This window comes from Didymosphaeria variabile (genome assembly GCF_027946475.1).
Source record: "Didymosphaeria variabile strain IMI 356815 chromosome Unknown scaffold_6, whole genome shotgun sequence".
In the NCBI taxonomy this organism is placed as follows: domain Eukaryota; kingdom Fungi; phylum Ascomycota; class Dothideomycetes; order Pleosporales; family Didymosphaeriaceae; genus Didymosphaeria; species Didymosphaeria variabile.
The window spans coordinates 2,291,118-2,313,638 of record NW_026611625.1 but is presented as its reverse complement, the minus strand read 5'-3'; the positions used below and the strand labels follow the sequence as shown (position 1 = coordinate 2,313,638).

General features: G+C 50.2%; 7 protein-coding genes across 7 annotated transcripts; 4 read left to right on the top strand and 3 right to left on the bottom strand.

The window, feature by feature from the left end:
* Nucleotides 1–3,349: 3,349 nt before the first annotated feature.
* Nucleotides 3,350–4,133, top strand: N0V89_008658 (uncharacterized protein; the record flags this gene model as incomplete). Its single annotated transcript, XM_056217411.1, has 2 exons — nucleotides 3,350–3,403; nucleotides 3,450–4,133. 2 exons carry the CDS (start codon nucleotides 3,350–3,352, stop codon nucleotides 4,131–4,133), a joined length of 738 nt encoding a protein of 245 aa, XP_056068967.1.
* Nucleotides 4,134–4,188: 55 nt separating this feature from the next.
* On the bottom strand, nucleotides 4,189–4,986 carry MED7_1 (Mediator of RNA polymerase II transcription subunit 7; the record flags this gene model as incomplete). Its single annotated transcript, XM_056217410.1, has 1 exon — nucleotides 4,189–4,986. The coding sequence occupies one exon, from the start codon at nucleotides 4,984–4,986 to the stop codon at nucleotides 4,189–4,191; it is 798 nt and encodes a 265-aa protein (XP_056068966.1).
* A 903-nt stretch (nucleotides 4,987–5,889) lies between these two features.
* N0V89_008656 (uncharacterized protein) lies at nucleotides 5,890–8,235 on the bottom strand (the record flags this gene model as incomplete). Its single annotated transcript, XM_056217409.1, has 8 exons — nucleotides 5,890–6,092; nucleotides 6,176–6,399; nucleotides 6,458–6,573; nucleotides 6,620–6,944; nucleotides 6,997–7,129; nucleotides 7,364–7,460; nucleotides 7,520–7,738; nucleotides 7,792–8,235. The coding sequence occupies 8 exons, from the start codon at nucleotides 8,233–8,235 to the stop codon at nucleotides 5,890–5,892; spliced, it is 1,761 nt and encodes a 586-aa protein (XP_056068965.1).
* An 816-nt stretch (nucleotides 8,236–9,051) lies between these two features.
* N0V89_008655 (uncharacterized protein) lies at nucleotides 9,052–10,573 on the bottom strand (the record flags this gene model as incomplete). Its single annotated transcript, XM_056217408.1, has 2 exons — nucleotides 9,052–10,381; nucleotides 10,524–10,573. The coding sequence occupies 2 exons, from the start codon at nucleotides 10,571–10,573 to the stop codon at nucleotides 9,052–9,054; spliced, it is 1,380 nt and encodes a 459-aa protein (XP_056068964.1).
* Nucleotides 10,574–10,857: 284 nt separating this feature from the next.
* N0V89_008654 (uncharacterized protein) lies at nucleotides 10,858–13,151 on the top strand (the record flags this gene model as incomplete). Its single annotated transcript, XM_056217407.1, has 6 exons — nucleotides 10,858–11,448; nucleotides 11,497–11,680; nucleotides 11,745–12,173; nucleotides 12,223–12,531; nucleotides 12,595–12,932; nucleotides 13,029–13,151. The coding sequence occupies 6 exons, from the start codon at nucleotides 10,858–10,860 to the stop codon at nucleotides 13,149–13,151; spliced, it is 1,974 nt and encodes a 657-aa protein (XP_056068963.1).
* Nucleotides 13,152–14,573: 1,422 nt separating this feature from the next.
* N0V89_008653 (uncharacterized protein) lies at nucleotides 14,574–15,664 on the top strand (the record flags this gene model as incomplete). The annotated part of the gene is made up of 3 exons (XM_056217406.1): nucleotides 14,574–14,625; nucleotides 14,837–15,178; nucleotides 15,237–15,664. 3 exons carry the CDS (start codon nucleotides 14,574–14,576, stop codon nucleotides 15,662–15,664), a joined length of 822 nt encoding a protein of 273 aa, XP_056068962.1.
* Nucleotides 15,665–17,065: 1,401 nt separating this feature from the next.
* On the top strand, nucleotides 17,066–18,415 carry N0V89_008652 (uncharacterized protein; the record flags this gene model as incomplete). The annotated part of the gene is made up of 1 exon (XM_056217405.1): nucleotides 17,066–18,415. One exon carries the CDS (start codon nucleotides 17,066–17,068, stop codon nucleotides 18,413–18,415), a length of 1,350 nt encoding a protein of 449 aa, XP_056068961.1.
* Between the last annotated feature and the right edge of the window lie 4,106 nt (nucleotides 18,416–22,521).

Here is a 22,521-nt window from a genome sequence, read left to right as displayed (position 1 = left end):
ATGCAGCGCTGGCTACAGTCATGCAAATGATTGGCACGGAATGTCCGCTCAAGCGCTAATCTTGCCGCGGAGTGTGAAGGATCGCAACGGTTGGGGAACACGTCGCGCTGACGCGCGACTCAGTAGTCAGCCATGGTTCCACCAATCACGACCGACTGATCATAAGAGCGCCATCTCAAGATGAATAGGCGATTTCACCAGAAACTTACCCTAGTATGAATGGCACCTTGTGCATCCTTCGGATGTAGGTGGGTACAAAGTGGTAGCAGCCCTCCAGCATCAGCGGCACCCCCATCTCAAATTAAAAGTCGGACATAATCAGTCAGATCTCCGATGATTAGTCGCTGGGAGCCGCGGTCTCGCTCGACTTTACGTGGCTCTGGCTTAATGCGGTGTCGCTGAGGTTTTACCTTTCCGCAAGAGGGCGCCGTAATAACATGCTAGTACAGCCGGGATGTTTCAACTTTCCCATAGTTCTCCCAAATGTCCCATTTCCAATCATGAACCTCATTCGCATATGGCGAATTCTCTTCTTCTGATGTATCACTATCTGACCAGCTTTCGTACTTAGCCAGCTGCCTAGCGCTTGCGATGCCCTTCGTCTGATAATTCCTAACACCAGTCTCTTCAGTATTGAAATCCTCACAAGCTCCAATAAACACCAGCCCTTCGGGTGCATTCGGGGCCGAAGATGTAACCAGCAGAAAGTATCCGTCAGTTGTAAATGATAAACCGGGTATCAGAAGTGGTTCATCCTGGTTTGATACATCTGCGAATACAACGAGGCGATAAGAAAGGGTGCCGAGGAATTGTCGTGGTGTGATAACGCGCCCATCGAAACTCACAGGGATGATCATACCTCGCATGAGGATATATGACCCAATGGCACAGTTGCCGTAGAGTCCAGTACTAGAGGCGAGACGCGAAACCTCGAGGATCTCGAATTGTTTGCTAGGCTTATCATCTTTACGATAAGATACGGCACTCCCAACGAAGCCCAAGACCAAGTTGGTGCGATATGAACGCGCTGTGATATGGTAACAGGACGCCACAGCAACTGCTACTGTAAGTCATGTGACCACATACCGGCGATGTAATCATTGGAGCTCTCGGCAGCCCTGTCTGCGAGTCTAGGCGATCTTGGAGCTGATGCTTTTTCTGGAAGCGATAGATTTTGCTGCCGATACTCAGCAAGGCCAGACAAAGATATAAGGTGATCAGTCTCAAAAGTCAGACTCATCCGAGTGTACTCCTCCACCACGTCAGTCCAACTCATCCCAGCAATCGCTTCCTTGAGCAGACTGGAGCCACGATGATGTCTCTTACTCGTGGCGCTACATTCACAGGTGATGATAGAGCGACATTCCCATCCCAGCTCAACCCCACCGAAATGGAGCGTTCAGGGCGAAAGAACCCTTTCTTGTAAAACCCAACCACGTGTTGAAAGTCTGCCCAAAGGGGGCGAATGTTTGCGATGGAGATGCGTTGAGCCGTCATGAATGTGAAGATCACTGTACTCGCCAGATTCGAATGCTGCTGGATTGGGCGGAGCCCAGTCATGGTAGGGAAGTTGATAAGCCAAAGCACCGCGTTCTCTTGCGAAGATGACATGAGTTTTCCCCTCGTGTTTGGCAAGGATTGAATTTGCTGGGTATAGCGTGCGGCGAGGGTTCTCTAGAAACCCATGAGAGCTGTTCTGGGCAGCATCTGCGGAGATCGTGACGTACGCGTTGCCATACACGGTCGCCATCTTAGGAGCATGAGTTGCCTAGTCCTCAGATGAATCTTGAATGATGCATAGGGAGTCGATCCACAGATACTGTAGCCCGAGTGCTCTAGTAGCAAAGATAGCGTCAAGAAAAGTGCGTGGCATACGTGAAATGCCGTTTTCGATGTGCTGTGTGATATTTACAGTCGTAGTCTTTGCTGGCATGCTTTCGCCCCAACAGTGCGATAGCGCCACGTAACGACCAGTTTCATGATTAGAAGGTATGTGTAGCTTGATTTTAGAATCCGGACCGTGACCTACGTCGAGTACTCGGGCGGGTAAACGCGTGTGTTGCTTGTTGAAAGGTTTGCACTCGGTATGCTTACCCTCACCATGACTACAGACCTCAATCAATCGTTTGGCGAGGCTAATAGTACTCTTAGAGAGTCCGTTGGGGCCGAGATGCTCCGAGATGCCAATCTCTGACCATGGAAGGTTCGCGCCTTTGGTGGAGCTCGTTAGTCATACCTTTTCCTTCAAAAGTGAGCACTTCTTCGCTTACTAGTTTCGCAGTAATATTGAAGCTTGACAATTCGAACATGTCCACCGTATTCGAGATCTTTAGACGGCTCTAGATTAGCCCGTAGCGGCCCTTCGTCTTCCGGTGCTCTCTCTGAGAATACAAAACGGGCATACCGCTTGTGGAGCTCGACATTATTTGTCTTGCTGGGATACGGATGATAAGAATCTGCAATTGCCACGGCGCCTTGCCAGATAACGCGACATATGGTACACTGGTGGCTTTATCGCTCCATATGTATCTCGGGTAGTGACATAGCGCGAGACCGTGCAGCCGCCTGTGTGACTAGCAGCGAAAGACAGATTCGGCTCTGCAGGAGATTCGTTCATGAAGTCATCATCGTCGAAATCCTGAATACCCCTTTTTGGCGGCATACCTACAGCCCTTGGTCGAGGCAATGTGACGAGTCGGTTGGAAGATTGGTGCCGTCGGCGGCCCTGAAATCCTTGGTGGAACCTTGGAATGCCGTCGCGCACGTGACGAGGTCTGGACCAATCAATCAGTGGCGGGTTTGCAGTGCCCTCACATCTCAAGGTCAAGATGAAGGTCAACCACAAAGCTCGGTGACTAAAAAGAATCCTAAGCTAGATGTCGTATGGTTACTCGTAGGGTAAATCGTCACAGAACGCGCATCTCCAGTTGAGACCTAAGACTATATGGACGACTTTCACGGTGATGTGAGAAGAGCCAATCACGGGCGGGCTATGTAGCACCTTGAGCGATTATCGATACTACTTTGCGGTACTGAAGGTTAGCATGACATCCAGGCGTGTTTTGTTGGATGTAGCATAGCCCGATTTTATGGGGGCTAAAACACGTTGCGTGCGAGATGCAGATGAGTCAGACGAAGCCACCTACTTCCAGCCATACAAACGAATAACGATCATACTCCCGGCTCTGAGATTTTTGTTCAGCCTTGTGATACGCCCTCACTTATTACTGTCAGTACCCTCTGTACTCAATGCGTGCATCGCACAGTAGGTACCTCATCACATCTTGTTTGGATAGAAGTTAGCATACAGCTATCGAAAACATCAACGCAAAGCACATTCCCCTTTACGATGACATCTCCGACCAGACCCGACACTATCAGAGTCCTTGTCACCGGTTTCGGCGTACGTCGCCCGCCCCACGCTCTGCCATCCAAGCTGATTATCCCAGCCCTTCCTCGACATCAGTGCAAACCCCTCCTGGTCCATCGCGTCCTCCCTTCCGAGAACCCTTTCCTCAACAACCGGCACTCCCATCCAATTAATAATCCCCGACACGCCTGTACCAGCAGCCTACCATAAGCTCCTCAAAGAATCCGCCACTCTAATCTCGCAGCACTCCCCGCACATAGTCCTGCACATAGGCCTTGCGTTCGACAGAGATTACTTCGCCGTCGAGCAGAGCGCGTTGAGAGAAGGATACCACGAATTTCCCGATATTGACCGTAAAGTCATTACGCGTGTGGAGAATAAGAAACTCTTCGGGAAAGGGCCGGCATCGTTGGCGACTTCGCTTGATCTAGAATCGGCGGTCGATGCATGGCAGACGGCGTGCGCGCGGCTGTGGCTGCCGAGGAAAGGAGAGGGTGCGGCGCAGGGCAAGGGCAAGGGCGGCGGGAAGGGGAAGCAGGAGGGGAAGAAGGTGGATGTGAGGTTGAGCGATGATGTGGGGACGTATGTGTGTGGTCTGATCTATTATTCGAGTTTGGCGGAGATGCAGAAGAGGATCGGGACGAGGGATGTTGTCTTTATGCACATCCCGCTATTGAAAGGGGAAGGAGAAGAGGGTATTGGAGCGGAGGTTACGAAGGAGCTTGTGGTTGCTTTGGTGGATGTTTGGGAGGCGAGGTCGTAGCATCGTTCCCACATAATTCTGTGATCTTTGACGGGTATCTTCACACGCGGCTTTCTCAATGACCCAGCACCTCATCCATAACATCCCACATCTCCCTCTGTCTCTCCTTCTGCCGCTCTTCGTCACTGACGTCCTCCACACTCTCGCTCTCACCCTTGCCTTCTACAATCCCCTTCTTAAACCCCTCCAGCACTTCCTTCACCCTTTCTGCCATCCTTTCGACACCCTCTACTTCAGCCCTCTTTCGCTCTACCTGCCTCTCCATCTCCCTAATCAGCGTCTCCCTCGCCTGATGTGGCCTATACTCATTGACCAACGCATGCATATTTAGCGCCAGCGTCAGAACATCCTTCAGTTTCTCATCCCTCGCGTTACTCATGGGATCCTGCGCCACAGTGCCTAGCAGCTCGATATACGACAATATGATCGACCTCAGGAAGCGGAAGAGGTAGGCTTGTCGGTCAAGGCTGGACCAGTTAGACGAGGAGGGGTAGAGCTGCTCGTACGTCCAATCGAGCACGACGTCGCCGGTTATTGGATGTGTTTGGAGGCGTGTGCGTATGGCTTGCATCACTTCGGGGTAGTCGTCGAGGGCGTTCATGGTGGTCTTTTTGCCGAAAACGGAGTATTCGGTGGTAGGGGAAGGAGGAGCGGGTGGGACGAGGTAGCGGAGCTCAGTGGGGAGCTGGAGAAGTTGCGCCGTTGTGATGGCCGTGTCGTTTTCGATGTTTTGGTCGGATTTGAACTGTGCGAGGGCATCGATGTTCTTAGGTGTGAAGTGCTTGTAGAAGGGCGGCGGGTTGGGGAAGTACGAAGTTAAGGCGTCTTCGTCTTCGGGAGATAGTTGCGCCATGGTTGGCGACTCCGCAATGCGATGGCGAATTAATCTGAGTTCGTGGGTGGCGCGGTACGAAAGTGGTCGTGTGTGTAGTGCATTGAATCGCCAATGCGTTGTGAAAGCTAGTGAAGCTGCGAACAAGGATCAAGGCTTGGCATTTACCCCACCCCCAATTAGGAGTAGCGCGCCCCCACGTCCATTCGAACTCACAGCTCACAGGTGCTGTGAGGAGCTCGTTTTTCACGAGGAATAGCCCTGACTTGACAATGCAGCACTACAACCACAATAGTTAATATTAATATTTCTTAGTAGCAAGAGCTAAGAGTAGAGCTCTTGTTCTATCCTCTCCTCTATCAAAAAAATAAAATTAATATTGTGGTTTAGGGTTGTTGCGTTGCGTCAGGCCAAATTGTCAGCGTGTATTCCTCATGAGAACCGAGCTCCTCGTATGGTGCTTACACGCGTCTACTCTTACCGCACCATCTGCTCGGAGATATCTCGCTGCAGAGCTCTAGGGAGACTGAGTTTCATAATAGCGTGCATGAGTCCCAATGACAGCACTTGTTTATATACTGTTTATCCTGAACATCACGCATTTGTGAGGAATCTAATTAGCCATTGCTTCGGGGACCTCGTATGCGAAGTTTCGTAGCACTTCAGACTACAGGAGGGAGTATGCTCCGTTTGAACCCATGCCTTACGACTCATTACCCATGCAGATGAATCACTGCTTTCGTCGAAGGTCAATGAGGGACGGCGAAGGAACACGCGCAACGCACTTTCTCTAGGGCTATAGCGCAATTTCTTTTCAACAAACAACTGCGATAATGCATTACCATAGGTATGGAACATTGCTACGCATCTTTGTCATTCCAATTCTAATGGATTTCCCTCAGATGTCTACACTACTCGTGCACTTCAATACTTGATAAACATCTGGTCGAAGTGCGTCACATTCCATGCCCCAGTTTCGGTATTCCGCGTTAGATTCGTCTGCTTGACGCTTCCCCTCTGCAATGCACCGTTCTCTACGGTACCGTTTGCCACGCTGCGCTGCAGATGATTGGCACCAGCCAATACTGTAAAGTTCGCCAGGCTGATCTCGAGCGGGTTACGGAAAGCTACAGTGGGGCAGCCTATCGCACTGTTAGCTTTCCAGAGCTAATAGGACGCCTCTGTCCGCGGTATCAGAAAAGTGACGTACCAAAATAGTTCGCGGAAATCTCGCTTGGAGAGATCTGAAGCTCATAGTAACCACGGTAGTAGCCCTCGGCCCACTGCAGCTCTTTATTGTCTCGCACCAGACCAGCAGCCGCAACATTTCCATAGGTAATGTTCGGCGCATAGCCAGAGGACGAGACTGCGGTTCCAGCAAACTCGACACCAACGGAACCGGCGCCTGTGACCTGGTCGTATGGCATCTCATCCCTGTGAAGACTTAGAACACTATCCAGGTGGGGATCACACAATTAATGCCAAAACTTACAACCAGACAAGGTCTGAAACCCAATTGGCATGCGAGTCTCCTGCTAGAAAGACAGTGTTGGAAATTTGGTTATCGTAAAGGTGTTGCAGCGTGCGGTTACGATTAGCGGTGTAACCCTGAAGAGGTCAATTTTGAATAATCTCTGCAGAGGCGTGAACTTACATCCCACTGATCAGCGTTCAACCAGTCGCTCGATCTCGCGGTGTTGTTGAGTCTCGAAAAGACTATTTGGTTTCCAATGATCCTCCACGTAGCACCTCTCTGCGCGGACTTCGATAGCTGTCCGTAAAACCAGTTCTCTTGATGACTGCCCATTAGCGTACGACCAGCGTCGTCGATAAGCTCCGCGACGTAGTCATCATTCCAGTTCAGGGTCGTAATGGAGCGGTCGTAGTTACGAGTGTCGAGCATAACAAGGTCAAAGAGCTTGCCGATTTGGAAAGTGCGCCATATGCGAAGGTTATCGTCCATGTCTACTTGACGGATACTGGTGTGCGGGTCAGACAATCATGGTCTATAGAAAGCAGATGAAGGCTTACGGCATCCATTCAAAGTACGCTCGAACAGCGTTCATCTTACGCTGGTCAACGCTCACGCCTCCATCCTTGCGGAACGATTCTTCAGTATTGTTGAGGCCGCTAGAGCCATCTCGATAACCATTGTTGGATACCTCTTCTCGCTGTTAGTATTTGATATTGGAATTCAGTGCTCAACGTACCGTGGTCGTCCCAAACAGGTATCCACGCAAATTGACGGTGCGAAAGAAGCAGGTCCAAATCAGTACGATCTACACCAGTCAACATCGATCATAATTTTCAAGCAGGCCACTTACACTGGGCAATACGTGTGCGATAGTCTGGTCGTTAGGTTAGCCGGGGCATCGTAGAGGGATAAAGCATTACGAACCATAGAGCGTGAAAATCTCATCGCTAGGGTTTGTGGCCCTCGGATCCTTGCCCAGCGTACCCTTCCCAGTCTCGTAGATGTAGTCCCCAAGATGGATCTTTGACAGCAGTCAGCGTGTCGTAAAAGTAAAGGTCTCATCCTTGGAGGGCCACGTACGACATAATCCACGTTGTCCTTCCGAGCGGCATTGCCGTAGGCATTAAAATACCCGTTAGGGTAATTGCTGCATGAGTACACCGCCAAACCAACTTTGGTTACATAATCGTCTGGTCCAGGGCTCGTCTTTGTGCGACCCAGAGGGCTCTTGTTGCCCGAGCCGCAGACGGTGAACTGGTAGTAGTATTGCGTGAAAGGGTGAAGGTTATTTGCCTCTACCTGAATGCAGTCAATAAACAACTATCCCCGAGGAACCTGTACAGAGACCATACCTTGACAGTGTAATCAATGTCCGAGGTCGTATACGCGATGCCTTTATCAATAATTGCAGAAAAGTTCTTATCAGCACCAACTTGGTACTCCACACACACGGGGTTAGGGCTCGCTTTGATGTATGTCTCAGTGTCGTGGTTGTACAGTGGTACATTGCCTTCCACTGTCACATTACTCGCATCATTTTCAAGTGTTGGCGAGACACGGGTCCAGAGGATGACCGAATTGGGCAAAGGGTCGCCAGAGGCAACTCCATGCGTAAAATTCAGAACTGCTGGGTCCCACGAACGAGCTCTCAAGGCAGAACTGCGCTTTGCTACCTTCGGAAGGTCGATGCCAAGGGAGATATGACGGCGAGAAGGCGACGCGTAGTTAAGGTTCGTGTGAAAAGCTGCTGTCGCCGCCGAAGCGAAAGACAGCACTGTGAGCCAGTAAGAAGCCATGTTGATAGACTGAACCGCGACCACAACTATTCAACCAAACACTCGTACTTGCAACATTTATACCTAGACTCGGATAATACACCCATGTGCATTTCGTACTACACGAGAGCGGGGCAATGATCTTCCCTCGCATTCACCATCGGTGCCGCTACTGCTCAACGAAAAGGAGAAGAGACGGGCCAATCGCAGCTTGCGTGATTGAAACATGTCAAACGTATTCCTTAGCTTCGAATGCGAGGAACGGCCCGTGGCGAGGGTTTTGCGTGGGATTGGCCAAGCTGATGTTCACACGGGACGAAGCGCGGGTCGCTGAACGCTCTTGGCTGCATACACTAATGCGGGATGCTTCGACTATGGGGATTGTAATCTGCATACTGCCACCAAGGGCTGCAGGGCTGACGTAGGGACGTACACATTAATGATTTGGGATTGACCGGAGGTATCGGGGCGGATGCGCATTCTCTAGCCACGGCATCGTCGTGGAAGATGCAGTTGAGCCGACTTGCAGGATATACTGGAGAATCGTCGGAACATGGCAACTACTACTCACAGGGTTTCTTCACAATTTCGCCTGCATGACCGGTGAAGTTTGAAGACCCATCGAACGTCTGTACTACACCTTCCCCACAATCACTCATGTCCGCATAAACCCTACTCCAGCGTAAATGTAGGTAAGCCTGTTTTCATCCGAAGATCATAATGCACAATGCACTCACGAGATATTTGGTAATTGAAGGAGGACAGCTTTTTAATAAACACTTTATGGTGTAACCCGGAATTACTCAGCTCACAAAGCACCCCCAAATTTGCCCTCACTCAGTCAGCATAATCTTCGTTCCCATCCCCATCCATATCGTCATCCTCGTCTGTGAACCCGTCCTCTGCATCTGCACTCTCGCCATCGCTGGTAGAATCAGAGTCTCCTGCAGGGCGTTGCGGCCATGAGACTACTAATTGATCGATAACCTGCGGTATATAGGCTTTCACGTCGCCGAAGTACTCGTGCGATATCTTTCCGTCTTTGAACTTGACGCGTATCGGGTCGCCATGTTCCGAGTGTTGACCAAGGCATCCCAGGGTCAGCCTAGTGAGATGTGAAGTCGTCGAAATATCCCGGAGCAGGCGAGGCCATGGATTATAGCGGTCCTCGGAGACTTTCCAGCGAATAGAACTATCGCATCCTAATTCTGTCTTCCACAGACTTACATGCTGGAGAGTTACAGAAAACTTCGACATAATTTGGAGCAGCATGTCTGGTAATGTGGACATCATGCCTAAGTCGAGACGTTGCAGGCTCGGGAGAAGATTCGGCGTTGTGGCCAAGTGCTGTAGAATAGTGCAAGTCGTACTCGTTTGGCTTTTCTGGAAGTTCAAGCGAAGGTGCTTGAGCGAAGGCGTCCGAAGAAGGAAGGATCCCAGATGCATGAGATCCAGATTCAAGGACCCACGCAGGCTACTCGTAAAATGAAGTGTCAGAAGCAGTTGTTCTAGCCCACCCAGTACAGCATCTATCTTGCGATCCGGTGATCGAAGATAGAAAGCTAAGTCGGTCAGCCCCGCTAATTGTCCGCGCAAGATGCTTTCGATTGAAGGGATAGCTCGGTCTGCATCGGCAAGTGCTTGCATCACAAGCTGGAAGACGCAGGATGCAAATTCGTTCGAGTATATCCGGAGATCATATCCAAGCTGGCGCGATATTGTTGGCGCTCCGTAGCTGCTCCAGCGGCCATCGTCACGCACACGTCCATGAGCACTGTAATCGCGTATACCTACTGTGTCCAGATTGGGCAAATTGCGGAAAGCCTCCTCGAGCAACGTTCGATCATGTCCCGAGCTCATCAGAGAGAACTGGTCTGCAAAACCGACATGAAATACCCGACGTTGGGAATCGTTTAGGTTCCAGAACCCGGGGTCGGCGTCTTGGAACGATTGGAAGGATTCCATGCCGATAATAACATGTTTGAGGGTCTTGTTGAGGGCACCATGTCTGGAAATATCGACGAGCGTCTGTAAGCTTGACGTGCTCAGCTTGAATTGCCTCTTCGTAAAGAACTCTCTTGCGAACGTGTCGAACAACACCTTCTCAAGATATTTGTTGGTAAGTCGAAGGGCGCCAAGATCCTCGGTAGGGAGGTATGTAGCGATGCTGGAGGCCAATCAGTGATATATGTCTAGAAGTGGCCTTGGGTGCGGCACTAGGCCGAAGACTCAACTACTGCGTTGTTCATGTTGGGGCAACACAGTATATCTAAAGTTTCGGCCAGGCTCTTTATCAGGGTCCAACTCACAGATGCACAAGCAGCTCAAGTGGCAGTCCCGTAAGACTTGCGGTCGCCATCTTCCTCCCGCACTAGTGATCGTTGCTCTTTGTTCACGCTTGCTGTACGAATATGTAAGTCGTAGTATGGGAATTGCTTGAGTTGTCAAAAGGGCGAGTCGTACGGAACGCGGGGCCAGGCAGCGAGCGCGCTAAGACGCGCTATCACCTGATGCCTAGCCAATCACAACGCGCCGACCTGGGAGACGTCATTTTCGTACTTCCCTTCACCTTTGAGCGTCTCTCATCTCGCAATTGACAATCCAGCGCTTTCAGTTGTTGTCAATTGCTTGAGTCGACTCACGATGCGTCCAAAATTGCCGCTTACTGGCTACACCCTCGCTCTCAGCGGCACTTTTCCCGGCAACACACATCCGACAGTCCAGAACAACATCACCACTCTCGGCGGGAACGTCGCGAAAAGTGTGACTGCAGACACAGACATCCTCATTTCAACCCCGGCCGATGTTAATAGAAACTCGAAGAAAGTCCAAGACGCGCAATCTAGCGGCATTCCCATTGTCTCCATCGATTGGCTGAACGAGGTCGCTCTCAGCGAAGATGCGGTATCATCTGACGATTTCTCACTCGTCGCCGGATCAACGCCCACGACTAATGTAAAAGGCAAGGGCAAAAAGCGTGCGGCATCCCCTGACGACTCTAATACCCTGACATCGAAAGCTGCAAAGGTCGGCCCGCTAGATACCGCACCAAAGCTCGAGCCCAAGGTCGGAGACGGATCCGTATTGAAGTCCAACAACGTAAACATTCCACTCGATGAAGGCTGTCCGCTACAGACGTACCATGTCTACGTTGATGAAGAGGGTGTCGTGTACGATGCGGCTCTAAACAAAACCGATGCTTCTGCGAACAACAACAAGTTCTATCGTGTGCAGGTCAGTTGTTCACGCTCGTAGCCACGCGCCACTCACTGATATCTGCAGCTGCTATGGAATTCGAGCACAAATGACTTTAAGACATGGACGCGATGGGGAAGGGTCGGCGACAGGGGCCAAAGCAAGACTCTGGGCACCGGAAGCTACAATGATGCCTTTTCGAACTTCAACAAGAAATTCAAGGAAAAGAGCAAGCTTTCGTGGGACGATCGGGGTGCGGAGCCAAAGAAAGGTATGTGCCATGTCTCACAATCATGTACCGGTTGTGTATGTTCGGCTGACTTATGCGATTTGAGGTGCCTATGCCTACGTTGAACGCAGCTACGAGCCCGACACCGAAGATGAGGAAGTCGAGGAAGTCACCACCAATGGATACGGTCGTCACTCTCGAAGTGTGTCACCCGCCAAGTCAAATCTCGCTGTCCCTGTGCAGTCTCTCATGCAGCTCATCTTCAATCAGCAATATATGTACGAGGCTATGAGCGACCTCAACTATGATGCAGAGAAGATGCCCCTCGGCAAGCTGAGCAAGGCAACCATCAACCGTGGTTTCCAGACACTCACTGCGTTAGCGACATTGCTCAAGGATGGCCTGTCGTCGCGGTTGGAAGTCGAAGATCTGTCGAACAGGTATTACTCCTTCATACCGCACAACTTTGGTCGATCACGTCCTCCAGTCATAGGTGATTCTGGCACGCTGAAACGCGAGATCGACTTGCTAGACTGTACGTTCATAACCCCTCTACTCATATCAAATGCCTAACAACTCCTTAGCGCTGGGCGATATGAAGGCGGCCGCCGACTTAATGAAGAAAGACCTTGACAGTGCAGAGAAGGTTCACACTCTAGATCGCCAGTTCCAGAGCCTGGGTCTCGAGGAGATGTCCGTCATTGATCCATACAGCAACGAATACCAGGAACTGGCCAACTATCTGGTCAACACTAGGGGTGCAACTCATGGCATTGCCTATCAGGTTGAGAACATCTTCCGCATTGAACGTCAGGGTGAATTGGATCGCTTCCAACAGAGCGAATTTGCCAAAATCAAGAGCGATAGGCGACTACTCTGGCATGGCTCTCGTGGTACGTAATAGCTCTACAGTGCCCTTAGCCCAGGCACATGCATTGGCACTAACGTAATTCCAGCGACAAACTTTGGCGGTATCCTTAGTCAGGGTCTTCGAATAGCACCGCCCGAAGCGCCAGTCTCAGGATACATGTTTGGCAAGGGTATATACCTTGCCGACATGTCATCCAAGTCGGCGAACTACTGCTGTTCACACAATAGTGGTGGCCATGCTCTTCTTCTACTCTGCGAAGCTGAGCTCGGACAACCCATGTATGTGCTGACACAAGCTTCATATACCGCTGGAGAAGATGCCTATGCGATGGGCAACTGGTCAACTTGGGGCAAGGGTATGACAGGACCGCAGGCATGGAAAGATGCGGAATGCGTGCATCCGTCTCTTCGTGGGGTGAAGATGGTAAGCCACCTGTACAACTGTCTGCTATACTGTCTTATATCGCTTGATTGGAACTGCGAGCTCAGATGGAGGCTTTGCTAACGTAATATTCTCCAGCCTGACACCACTATACTTCCAGCCAACACCCATGTTCTTGGCGCCTACCTACAGTACAACGAGTACATCGCTTACGATATCGCCCAAGTGCGCCTCCGCTACCTGTTCCGTGTCCGCGTGTGAGTTATGCGCTACACCGACTATGTCTTGAACTGCAACCAAAACGCCATGCTGCCTGCACCGGTCATTATCGCGCGCTCATACCGGCATAAGGTAGAGCTAAATTTCTCTGATATGTCTCCGGATCTCATTATACAAAGATATACACTCTAGCTGGAAAAGGCGTTTAATTCGGTGGCACCATACGAAGCATTACACGGAGTCTAAATTAATCATAAATTCGCTTGCGGCTATCCAAGTACTATAACATCTGTCGTGGTTTTCTCACGTAGCTAACTTAATTCATCTTGCGATCGTTTGGACGCTGCATAGCTCTCCATCGCCGACGCACCTGTCTGAACCAAAATGACTATGGTGATCGAAAATTTACCGCATCTCTTACATTAAGGAAGGACTCAATCTACGATGTGAGATAAGCTCTTCCTCCCGATATTGTACGTGGACTCTCTGTGATCGCATTGGCATGTCTCTCTATCAACAGGCTCCATACCTTCCAATAGGCCTCGCACAATGATCGTGATCCTTCGCCCTCGCTATATCTAGTGTTATTTACAACGGTGGCCCTAGCCTCTGGAAGCATCTCTACAACCTCCTTGTTACCATGTTGACCCGCCTCTAGCAGACTCGTCCACCCCATTTGTTCTTCGCATCGAGATTAGCCCGGTGCTTGATTAAAAACTGCACGCAGTCTTTCTCCTTGCTCGCAAGCATCAGCGCTGTGTTTTCACCTTCAGCCATGGAGTTCCAGACTCTCAGGAGCAGCTCAAAATTCCCAGTGTAGCTTCGCATATCAGCATCCTGCAAGGGCGTCCAGTCCTAGAGATTGTGCCTATTTGGATCCGCTCCATGGGCTGTGAGTCAACTTTCACCGGATGATCTAGAAGGCATCAGACACACAGCGAACCGACTAGACTAGCTACTTGGACGTGCCGAGGGCATTGAAATGTGTCTTTCGAACTTTCGAGGTTCGTTATCCTGAGAGTCCTCACATTTCAAGGTTGATATGCGCACGTTGGATGTATTGTCAAATTGTGTGGGTTGAGAGGTCTATTCGCCTTTGTAAGGTTAGAGAGGCTTCTTCTCGGGGCGATAATATACTATGTTTGAGGATGTAATGTACCATGTATGTAGTCTACCGCCCGAAGTTGTTCCTGACTATGTATTTCGAATGATCTGATTCGTTACTTCGGCCTTAGTGCGGGCCCACCATACCCACTTTTGTCGTGGACGAGACCGCTATGACACAAGCTGCAGATAAGCGCAGAGTTCTCACTTAACCTTCCGAATTCGGCACCGTTTTGCGAGCTCACTCTCATCTTCTCGAGGGTGCTCATAAACTTTACTTGGTCAGTTTGGGTATTGCCGCGTGCCCAGCATGCTTCCAATGAATACTGTTAGATCGAGGTCACAGCGGATACGGAAGATATGATAAACAAAAAGCAGAAGAAGAAACGGCCCACTCAGCCAAAGGTCAAGGGTTGGTCACACTAGTCAATCTTCATATTAGCATCCCTAACATCAGCCTTCTCTAGGATGTTATGAGTGCTCGCAACGACGCATTAGCTGCGACCGGGGACAACCAGAATGCGCCAAATGTGTTTCCCGGAATCTGCGATGCAGCGGCTTGGGTATTCGCTATCGCTTTGAAAACGGCGTTGCTTCCAGGGGCAAATTTGTTGGTAAGACAGCGCGCGACATCTGCGACGTTGATCCGAACCAACAGAATGGGGACGGTGGAGCACACATAATGAACGTTGTTGTCGTTGATGATCTGTGCCCAAACCCTGGTTCACGAAGAAATAGTAGGGACAAATCAGTGGGACTAGTGTCGCAATTATCCTCTACTGAAGAATCCGAACCACTTGGAGAAGATGCATGGCATCTCACGAACAGTGAATCTCCTGAGCAGACTGCCGAGGTCTCCGATAGACTGGCATTCGGCACAGCCACTCGCTCGTATAATGGAACCTGCTTAAGTTTTGACCGATTCGAGACTTTCCCTCAATGGAAACGATCTCTCATCACGTATTGTAAGCTAGTTCTCGCAGCAGCGCAATAATCCGTAAAGCTCAGCTAATCATCACGCAGTCTCCAGGCGTATTGCCCCGTACATGCTGTCTATTGATGACGAATCCAACGGGTGGAGGGAATTGATACTACCTATTGCACTTGATGATGAGGTGGTCATGGACGCTGTGATTACCGCGTCAGCCTACCATATTTCTGCAAACTCCGACGCAAACCTGGTGCTCGGGCCATTATCATACACGAAAGCCATCGATGGCCTCATGAAGAGGCAGGATTTCAGGAGTCTCAAACCCTTGGTCAATGGCTTTAGCGTAATCGCTATCCTTGTACTACTCTGTTCGGTGCTTGTCACCGGCTGCGACGATTTCCCGATCATGTTCAAGATGCTCAAGTCTGCCTACGAGGTTATGATGGAGGATGGTGGTTCCGGCGACCATACACTGAATATCTTCTTACGAAGACAAGTCAACAAGTGGGTATATTTGTAATTCTTCTCGAATGGTAAGCAGCTAAACTAGTTGCAGAATACGTACTTATGGCGAGCCCATGGTCAGTGAATCAAGCGGCATAGAAGCTATGACTACAAGAGCTTTCGAGAGCTTCGACTGTCTGCGGCATTGTATGCTGAGACATCCCGAGCATGTTTCAAGTCTTCGAAACGTTAAAACCCAGATTGAACAAGCTTACCACATCTACCTCCGTCGAGCACTTGGAGATCTTGACCAGGAGTCCTCCATACAGCTGGTTGAGCATTTTAAAATTACAGCGGAAGCATACCCAGGTACTGCCCCAGGCCATCACGTCCTTATTTGGGCGACGTTCATGGTCGCATGCGAAAGCTCGACCAAAGAACATCGACACTTCCTAGTGGAACAGTTGAAATTGTTCCATCGTATATCGAAGTTTGAGAACAACCTCAAAGCAATAGCGCTCCTGAAGTCGGTCTGGAGCAATGCACCGGATTCGAGATGGACAACAACTCTTCCTGAAATGCGAATCTTGATCATGTAGATAACCATAGGAATGAAGACTTGTAAACATTGTGTCCGCCTTCGATATTGCAACTTTTCAGATGTTTCTCCTGACCAAGTCTAGAGGTCGCTAGGTGCTTCCGCACAGATATTTTCCGGATATCTAACAAATCCAATAAAATCGAAAGAGAATCAACGCAGAGTCATAAAAAGGGGAGAGAGGCAGTTCTGCGCTCGATCATATCCATTCCACCCAACGGAACGCTTTCAAAATAAAATATCTGGTGCGATGAATCTTTGTTCCACTAATGGTTTCAGCGAGATCCACTGATGAGAACGCAGTCAAGATGCAGGCAAAGATGGACTAAGAATTGTAGCAGGTTGGTGGGATATGGTCGTAAGTGGCAATACCGACTTCACACTCTCCCCTCCAGAATCTCATACACGCGTTAGGGGTTGCTCGACCCGAGCACTCCGTGCGCCTCATTAGAGCAGACTCGCGCAGGAGATGACGCTCATTGAGAGGCAAACGTCATCTGTGCAGATCGTCAGAGAATCCCGGATAGGCGAAGGCTCCTTCTAAACTCTTCCGTATGGTCCATCTGGGGTAGTCGCGGACCTGTGTGGTCTTTACGAGAATGGTGCGCTCGGGCCATTTAGCTGGATCGGGCAAGTCGAATGAGCGTGGCTTTTTATGCACCCTAGCGTGACCCTACCTACCCGACAGAAACAAGCCTTACTGCTTTCAGTAGCTTAAATGAGAACACCACATCCCACCAGCATACCCACTAACGTGTGATAAGGCCCTCGGCGTGAATTCCAGCTTTTGGTGGGGCTCGAAGTTAGAGGATATATCGACGCGTTCTCCAATTATACTACCGTTGACTGTATCATATTCTTGCCATCCTTTTTCTTATAATGGCTCAGTCACCAGACGGTATCTACGAGAAGGGCATCATCGACCCTGGCACACCTGTCGCGAACTCAACCCAACCATACTGGCTGACCGAGCCATCTCCGATTGCCAAACTTCAGTCACCATGGGCCAATGAGGCGGATGTGGTGGTTATTGGGTCGGGAATGACAGCCGCGAGCTTGTGCCGTAGTCTCTACGCAGAGCAGCCTGGCATCAAGATCGTTGTGGTAGAGGCTCGGGATCTGTGCGCCGGCGCAACTGGTCGCAATGGAGGCCATATCAAGGCTATGAGCCCCGGAGCTTGGCAGGATCGCGTGAAAGCCTACGGGCTCAAAGAGGCACTAAAGGTTATGGAGTTCGAGCACGTTCACGTGGAAGAGATACTTGCTTGCATCAACGAGAATGGCCTTCAAGCTGACCACCGAAGAGTCGAAGGTCTGGATGTATACCACGATGAAAAGACATGGACCCGAGCGGTGGATGCTGTGGAGGACCTTCGTAAGCACGATCCTAAACTCGGCAAACGATACACCATCTACGATACGAGGAGGCAGCTACGAGACCTCAAGATTTCGGATGTCGCAGTAGGAGCGATTGGAATGCCTGCTGCTACCATGTGGCCGTACAAGATGGTTGCTGGTCTCCTGGAGAAATTCGTCCAGGAGTATGGCCTCTCTATCCAAACCAATACTGTAGCCAAGTCTGTCGATGATAGCCCCAAAGATGACTTCGCGACTGTCAATACCTCCCGAGGCGACATCCGGGCGAAGTACGTCATCCACGCAACCAACGCCTTTCTTGGACACCTAGTTCCTGAGTTGCGGCCTTATGTCTCCCCGGTGCGCGCCAACGTGCAGCGGCAGTTGCCACGGCCAATCACACACCAACTCACACGCTCATACTGGCTTAGGTATGGCGAGAAAGACTACGACTACATGATGCAGCGACCGGACGGTGCTACCATCATTGGCCGAGGCAGCACAGGACGAAGGGCAACGGCTGATGATAGCCAGACAGATTTGGTGGCTCATGTCCACTTGAGAGGAGCCACGCCATATGTATTTGATTGGGGAACGGACAAGATCGAGGTGACGCACCAGTGGAGTGGTGCCGTTGCTTTCACATCAGATGGTAATCCTTTTGTCGGTAGAATACCGTTCTCCGAATCCAAGCACCAATGGGTCTGCGCGGCGTATCAAGGCATCGGGATGGTGAGGGCGTTCAAGTCAGCACAGATGGCTGCATACTTGATCCTGGGGAAGGAGATTCCTGAAGAGTATCCTCGCTCGTTTTTGACGACCAAGGAGCGTTTCGATGGCTTGCAGGCGGTTTTCAAGGGAGCCAAGCTGTAAATTGTTCTATTAACTGCTCTGCAAGGCGTCGAATGATGTAAAAATACATTGATTTGATGCCAGCAAAAAGCGTACAACGAGTATTGCTCTATTGACAACCCAGTCACCGCTTCCTGACGCTCACCAGCGCCGAGCAGAGAATGCGCGGATCCCTGCCATTGCTCTTATACACTCTTCGTAGGTGAAATTCTAATTGAGCGCTGTGGGCGGGTGTTGATGAAGAAGTGACAACCCTGCAAACGCGAACGCGACACGCCAAACGTTCGGGCCGACAAAATCGCGCTACCCGTCCTTCCCTCTTCCTCTCTCTGAATGTCCATCAAGCTTCAGTGCGTCACTTCGGTCAATCTGCTTTCCGAGCTTTTGCCACTTACCACAAAGATCGCAAACAAACAAGAGCAATTGTGAAGCCTAGCGCCAGCAGTGGCGGTGACGTCACCCAGGACATGAGTTTGTCGAAGTCCCAATCGCGCTTCAAACCCATATACCTAGGTAGCCATCAACATCTGCGATATGCCAGTCTGACCAGTCAGGTGACCGAAAGTATGCAGGTGTCTGTGTGAGACGTGGAATCACGTTATCCGCATGGTCAGAGACGCGGCTGAGGAACGATTCGACTATCGAGTCTTCTCCTGCTATCGCTGAGACTATTGAGTCTATCCGACGCAAGTTTTGGATCTAGTAGGCAACTATTTCGTCTACACACCAAGCCCAACACGCGAGCTTGCGCCGTCTTCGAGTAACCTCTGGCGCAGATGAAGTCGACTTGTGCTGTGCATCATCTTCCAACCTCACACAGGCAGCCTGCTTCGCATAGGATAGAGTATCTCACACTTCTTTTAGACCTGGCTCTTTGAACGCACTCGGTGTTTTCACGCGCGACGATTCGACAGATGGTCTCAGGGCTCCAGATTCAGACGCTAGATACCTGTGGGACGTTAAAGATCCATCGCAAGAGCGAGGGGTACTACAGGCTCGCTTCCTCGAGCAGTCTATGGGCCTGCGTCGCTCCAGGACGATACATCCAGACAGTTCGGGATGTCATTGGTACGATTTTACCAATCAATGCTCTACATCAAGGCATGGTGTCTCACACAGCTCACTCACCGTTGCTGACACGTATCTTTAGACGGAATGCGAAAGGCAAGGGAGTTATACGCGATTATAAGGCAAAAGCGACAGAATTGGACCGTACGTTGAAGAGCCTTCACTTCTCTACAGGAGATAGAAGTGCACTCATAATCTGTCAAGGTATACCCAATCCTTTTCTTCCCGCGGCAGAATCCAAATGAGTGACATGTCGACACCAGCGCAGATCATCTACCAGCCAGCTTCACCCATCTTCCCTTCGGTCGTCCAACTCACTTCTTTTGGCCCTGATTGTCCGTGGCGGCGTTGGCGGCGTTCGCATTGTTGGCAGCCGCAGCATTGGCACGGGCGGGGAAAGTGCCCTTTCCGACGTCTCCGCCACTCGTCGCCTTGCAAAGTTCAGCACAATGCAGATACGTCTAGCAGTCTAAACCATTTTACTTACGTTAGCAGAGTTAATTGCAGAGGCCCTTTCCTGGGTCATCGGCGTCTTGTTGTTTCCCGACATTTCTGTGACTTATCGAGGTTGTGAGTCTTGTATAGAGTGGTGAAATAGTTCGAAGCAGATGGAGTAGCTTGATAGTGCTGGGAAAATCTTGATTGCTCTGCAACAGAAGCTCTGAAAGACGGAAAGTCGTACCCCTTATACCGAAGTCGATCGGAGCTAAGTCAGAAGAGGACGGCTGCAGCCGTTTCGGTACTTGCCTCCATCTATAACTCTTAAGAAGTCATCGGAGCTACGTTCATGCTGTAGCGCTTGGAGTTTGCCTATCACATGGGATGTCAGGATCACTTGCGGCTAGAAGTGTGTGCGTGTACGATGTCACTGGCCGTTGTAAGGCAAGTTCAAGATGTAAAGATGCATGCGGGTACGACTCACTGTAACAGGAACGTACACCTGTGCGAGCCTTTTGCTGCAAGTTGCATGCTTCTTGCGCTGAGCAAGGGGCGCATTGCAGCGGAACTCGACCCAAACAGCTATTTGGTGAGTCATATTCCCCAGACCGCGAAGTAACATCCGGAAAACAGTTAGCCCCTGCGGGATCTCCCGATCCGATTTACCACGCGTGTGGTAGCCCCCCGCTTCACGCATATCGAATACTCTAGGTGCGGTCAGCACCGTCACAAGTCTTGCTTCTTTATTGGATCTTCTTGGGCAGCAGAATTTCTATTGTAGCTATGAACATGCCTACACATGCACCTTCCTCACCGGATAATATGGACCCATTATCAACGTTAACTGAAAATTGGTAGGCACTATCGACCATCTCCAGGTGACGTATAGTGGTTATCCTCAGAGTCGCAAGGGATGCTGTCCCCGTGGGGGTCGCGCTTCGCCTGATTGATCGAATCAAAACATCTGAAACCCAAGTTCAAATACGACGACCAGATACGCCTCCTGTACAAGCTGATATCGTCCAAACAAGAAGACGACTTTCGAATGCACGGGATTCCCTTGCATTGTCACATCTGGCCTATCAGTTTTGCCTTGCGCAGCGTAGGTCCAGTCGATCTCATCCACATACTGATCAACACCCCGGGAAATGTTCGCCAAATCAGCGCTGCGCGAGGCCGTGGTAACAGATGAGCCTTGTTTATTACTTCGAAGCGTTGAGACACTGCAGGGCCAGCAGAGGCACCAAACCTGTGAGAGATGAGTGCGCGGTGCCGAGCGCTTGCGAAGCCGCGCTCGTGAGTCCAGCAGTACCTGAAGTAGACTGCGATTGAATTTCGCACATGTTGTTCCATCTTGCTGGTCGGTAGACCCAGATTTGTCAATATGTACACTCAGGCGATACAAAGATAGGTGGCTGCAAGCTCCGCCAGATAAGCCTTCTGGGATTCTCCAGATCCATATCTCGGCTCTTCTGGAAAGCATTCCCTAGAATCTGCGTTGTTACGAGCCAAGACTTCGGCATAGTCAGGGCCCCCAGGATTTGTAGGATCTATCTCTGAATAAATTTTCGTGCAATAGCGCAGTTGGTGTCTATACTACGCAGTACCCTTCACTGTCTTTCGCAGATCATCATCAAGTTGTGTGACATATCGTCCCGCCTCAACAATTTTGGCACAGTAAGCGCGAAAGCTCTCGTTCAAAATTTCACTGTGTTCTTTGATAAGGGCCAAACGTCCGACTATTGGTCTTGCCGTTTATTCTGGATGCGTGAGGAGCCTAGTGGTGACGTAAGTAAGGGAATGATTGGGTGTGAGGCTACATGAGCAATCAGCATGAGGCTTTGCTAGTTTAACTTGGATATCGATCTTCCACGCGGTTGTAGGCAGCGGTAAAGCTCGGAGCTCTTGCGGGGACTAGTAATCGTTGTTCTTATCGTCAAGGACACCGAGACGCGGGATCCATGTAGGAACTTTAACATCAAACTATAGGTACTGTAGAGGCGCTGAGAACCTATCATGTCAAAGCATGCCGGACGATGACCTAGGTTTGTTTCGTGCATGAAATGCTATCGTAAAAGACGTTCTGGGATGGTTAACAGTATCGGGATATCTTCCCATGAGTCAGCAGTCAGGTTGATAAGTTTCTGTTGGCTTGCACACAGCTGATCAAAACAAAGGGTCCCCAATCCAAGTTTCTCATCCGGATCAAGACTTCTTTTCGTAATTACGCAGATTTGGGCTCGTTAGATTAAGCTGGTTCACAATATTTGTGTGAGATGTGGAATGAGTTCAATGTTTTTGAAGGTTCTTGATAGCAGTACCGACGAATGGTGCAAAAGCGCGGAAAGGTCCCATAATACGAGATGATACACGCAACGATCATATTACTTTATCGTACGACCTCGGTAAGATTCACCAAACCAAATTCATAAGATCAGCCTTTCTGTATGTGAAATAATATTTTATTAATAAAGAGCTTTCAGAGATGTCTAGGCAACCATCCATTCTGTGCATTGGTCGCTCATCCTCGAAATCTCACTCGCACAGTTCTTCAAAGGATCTGAGTCCACGTACATACCGTATTATATCGCCGATCAATCCAATCATCACTACACCATCGG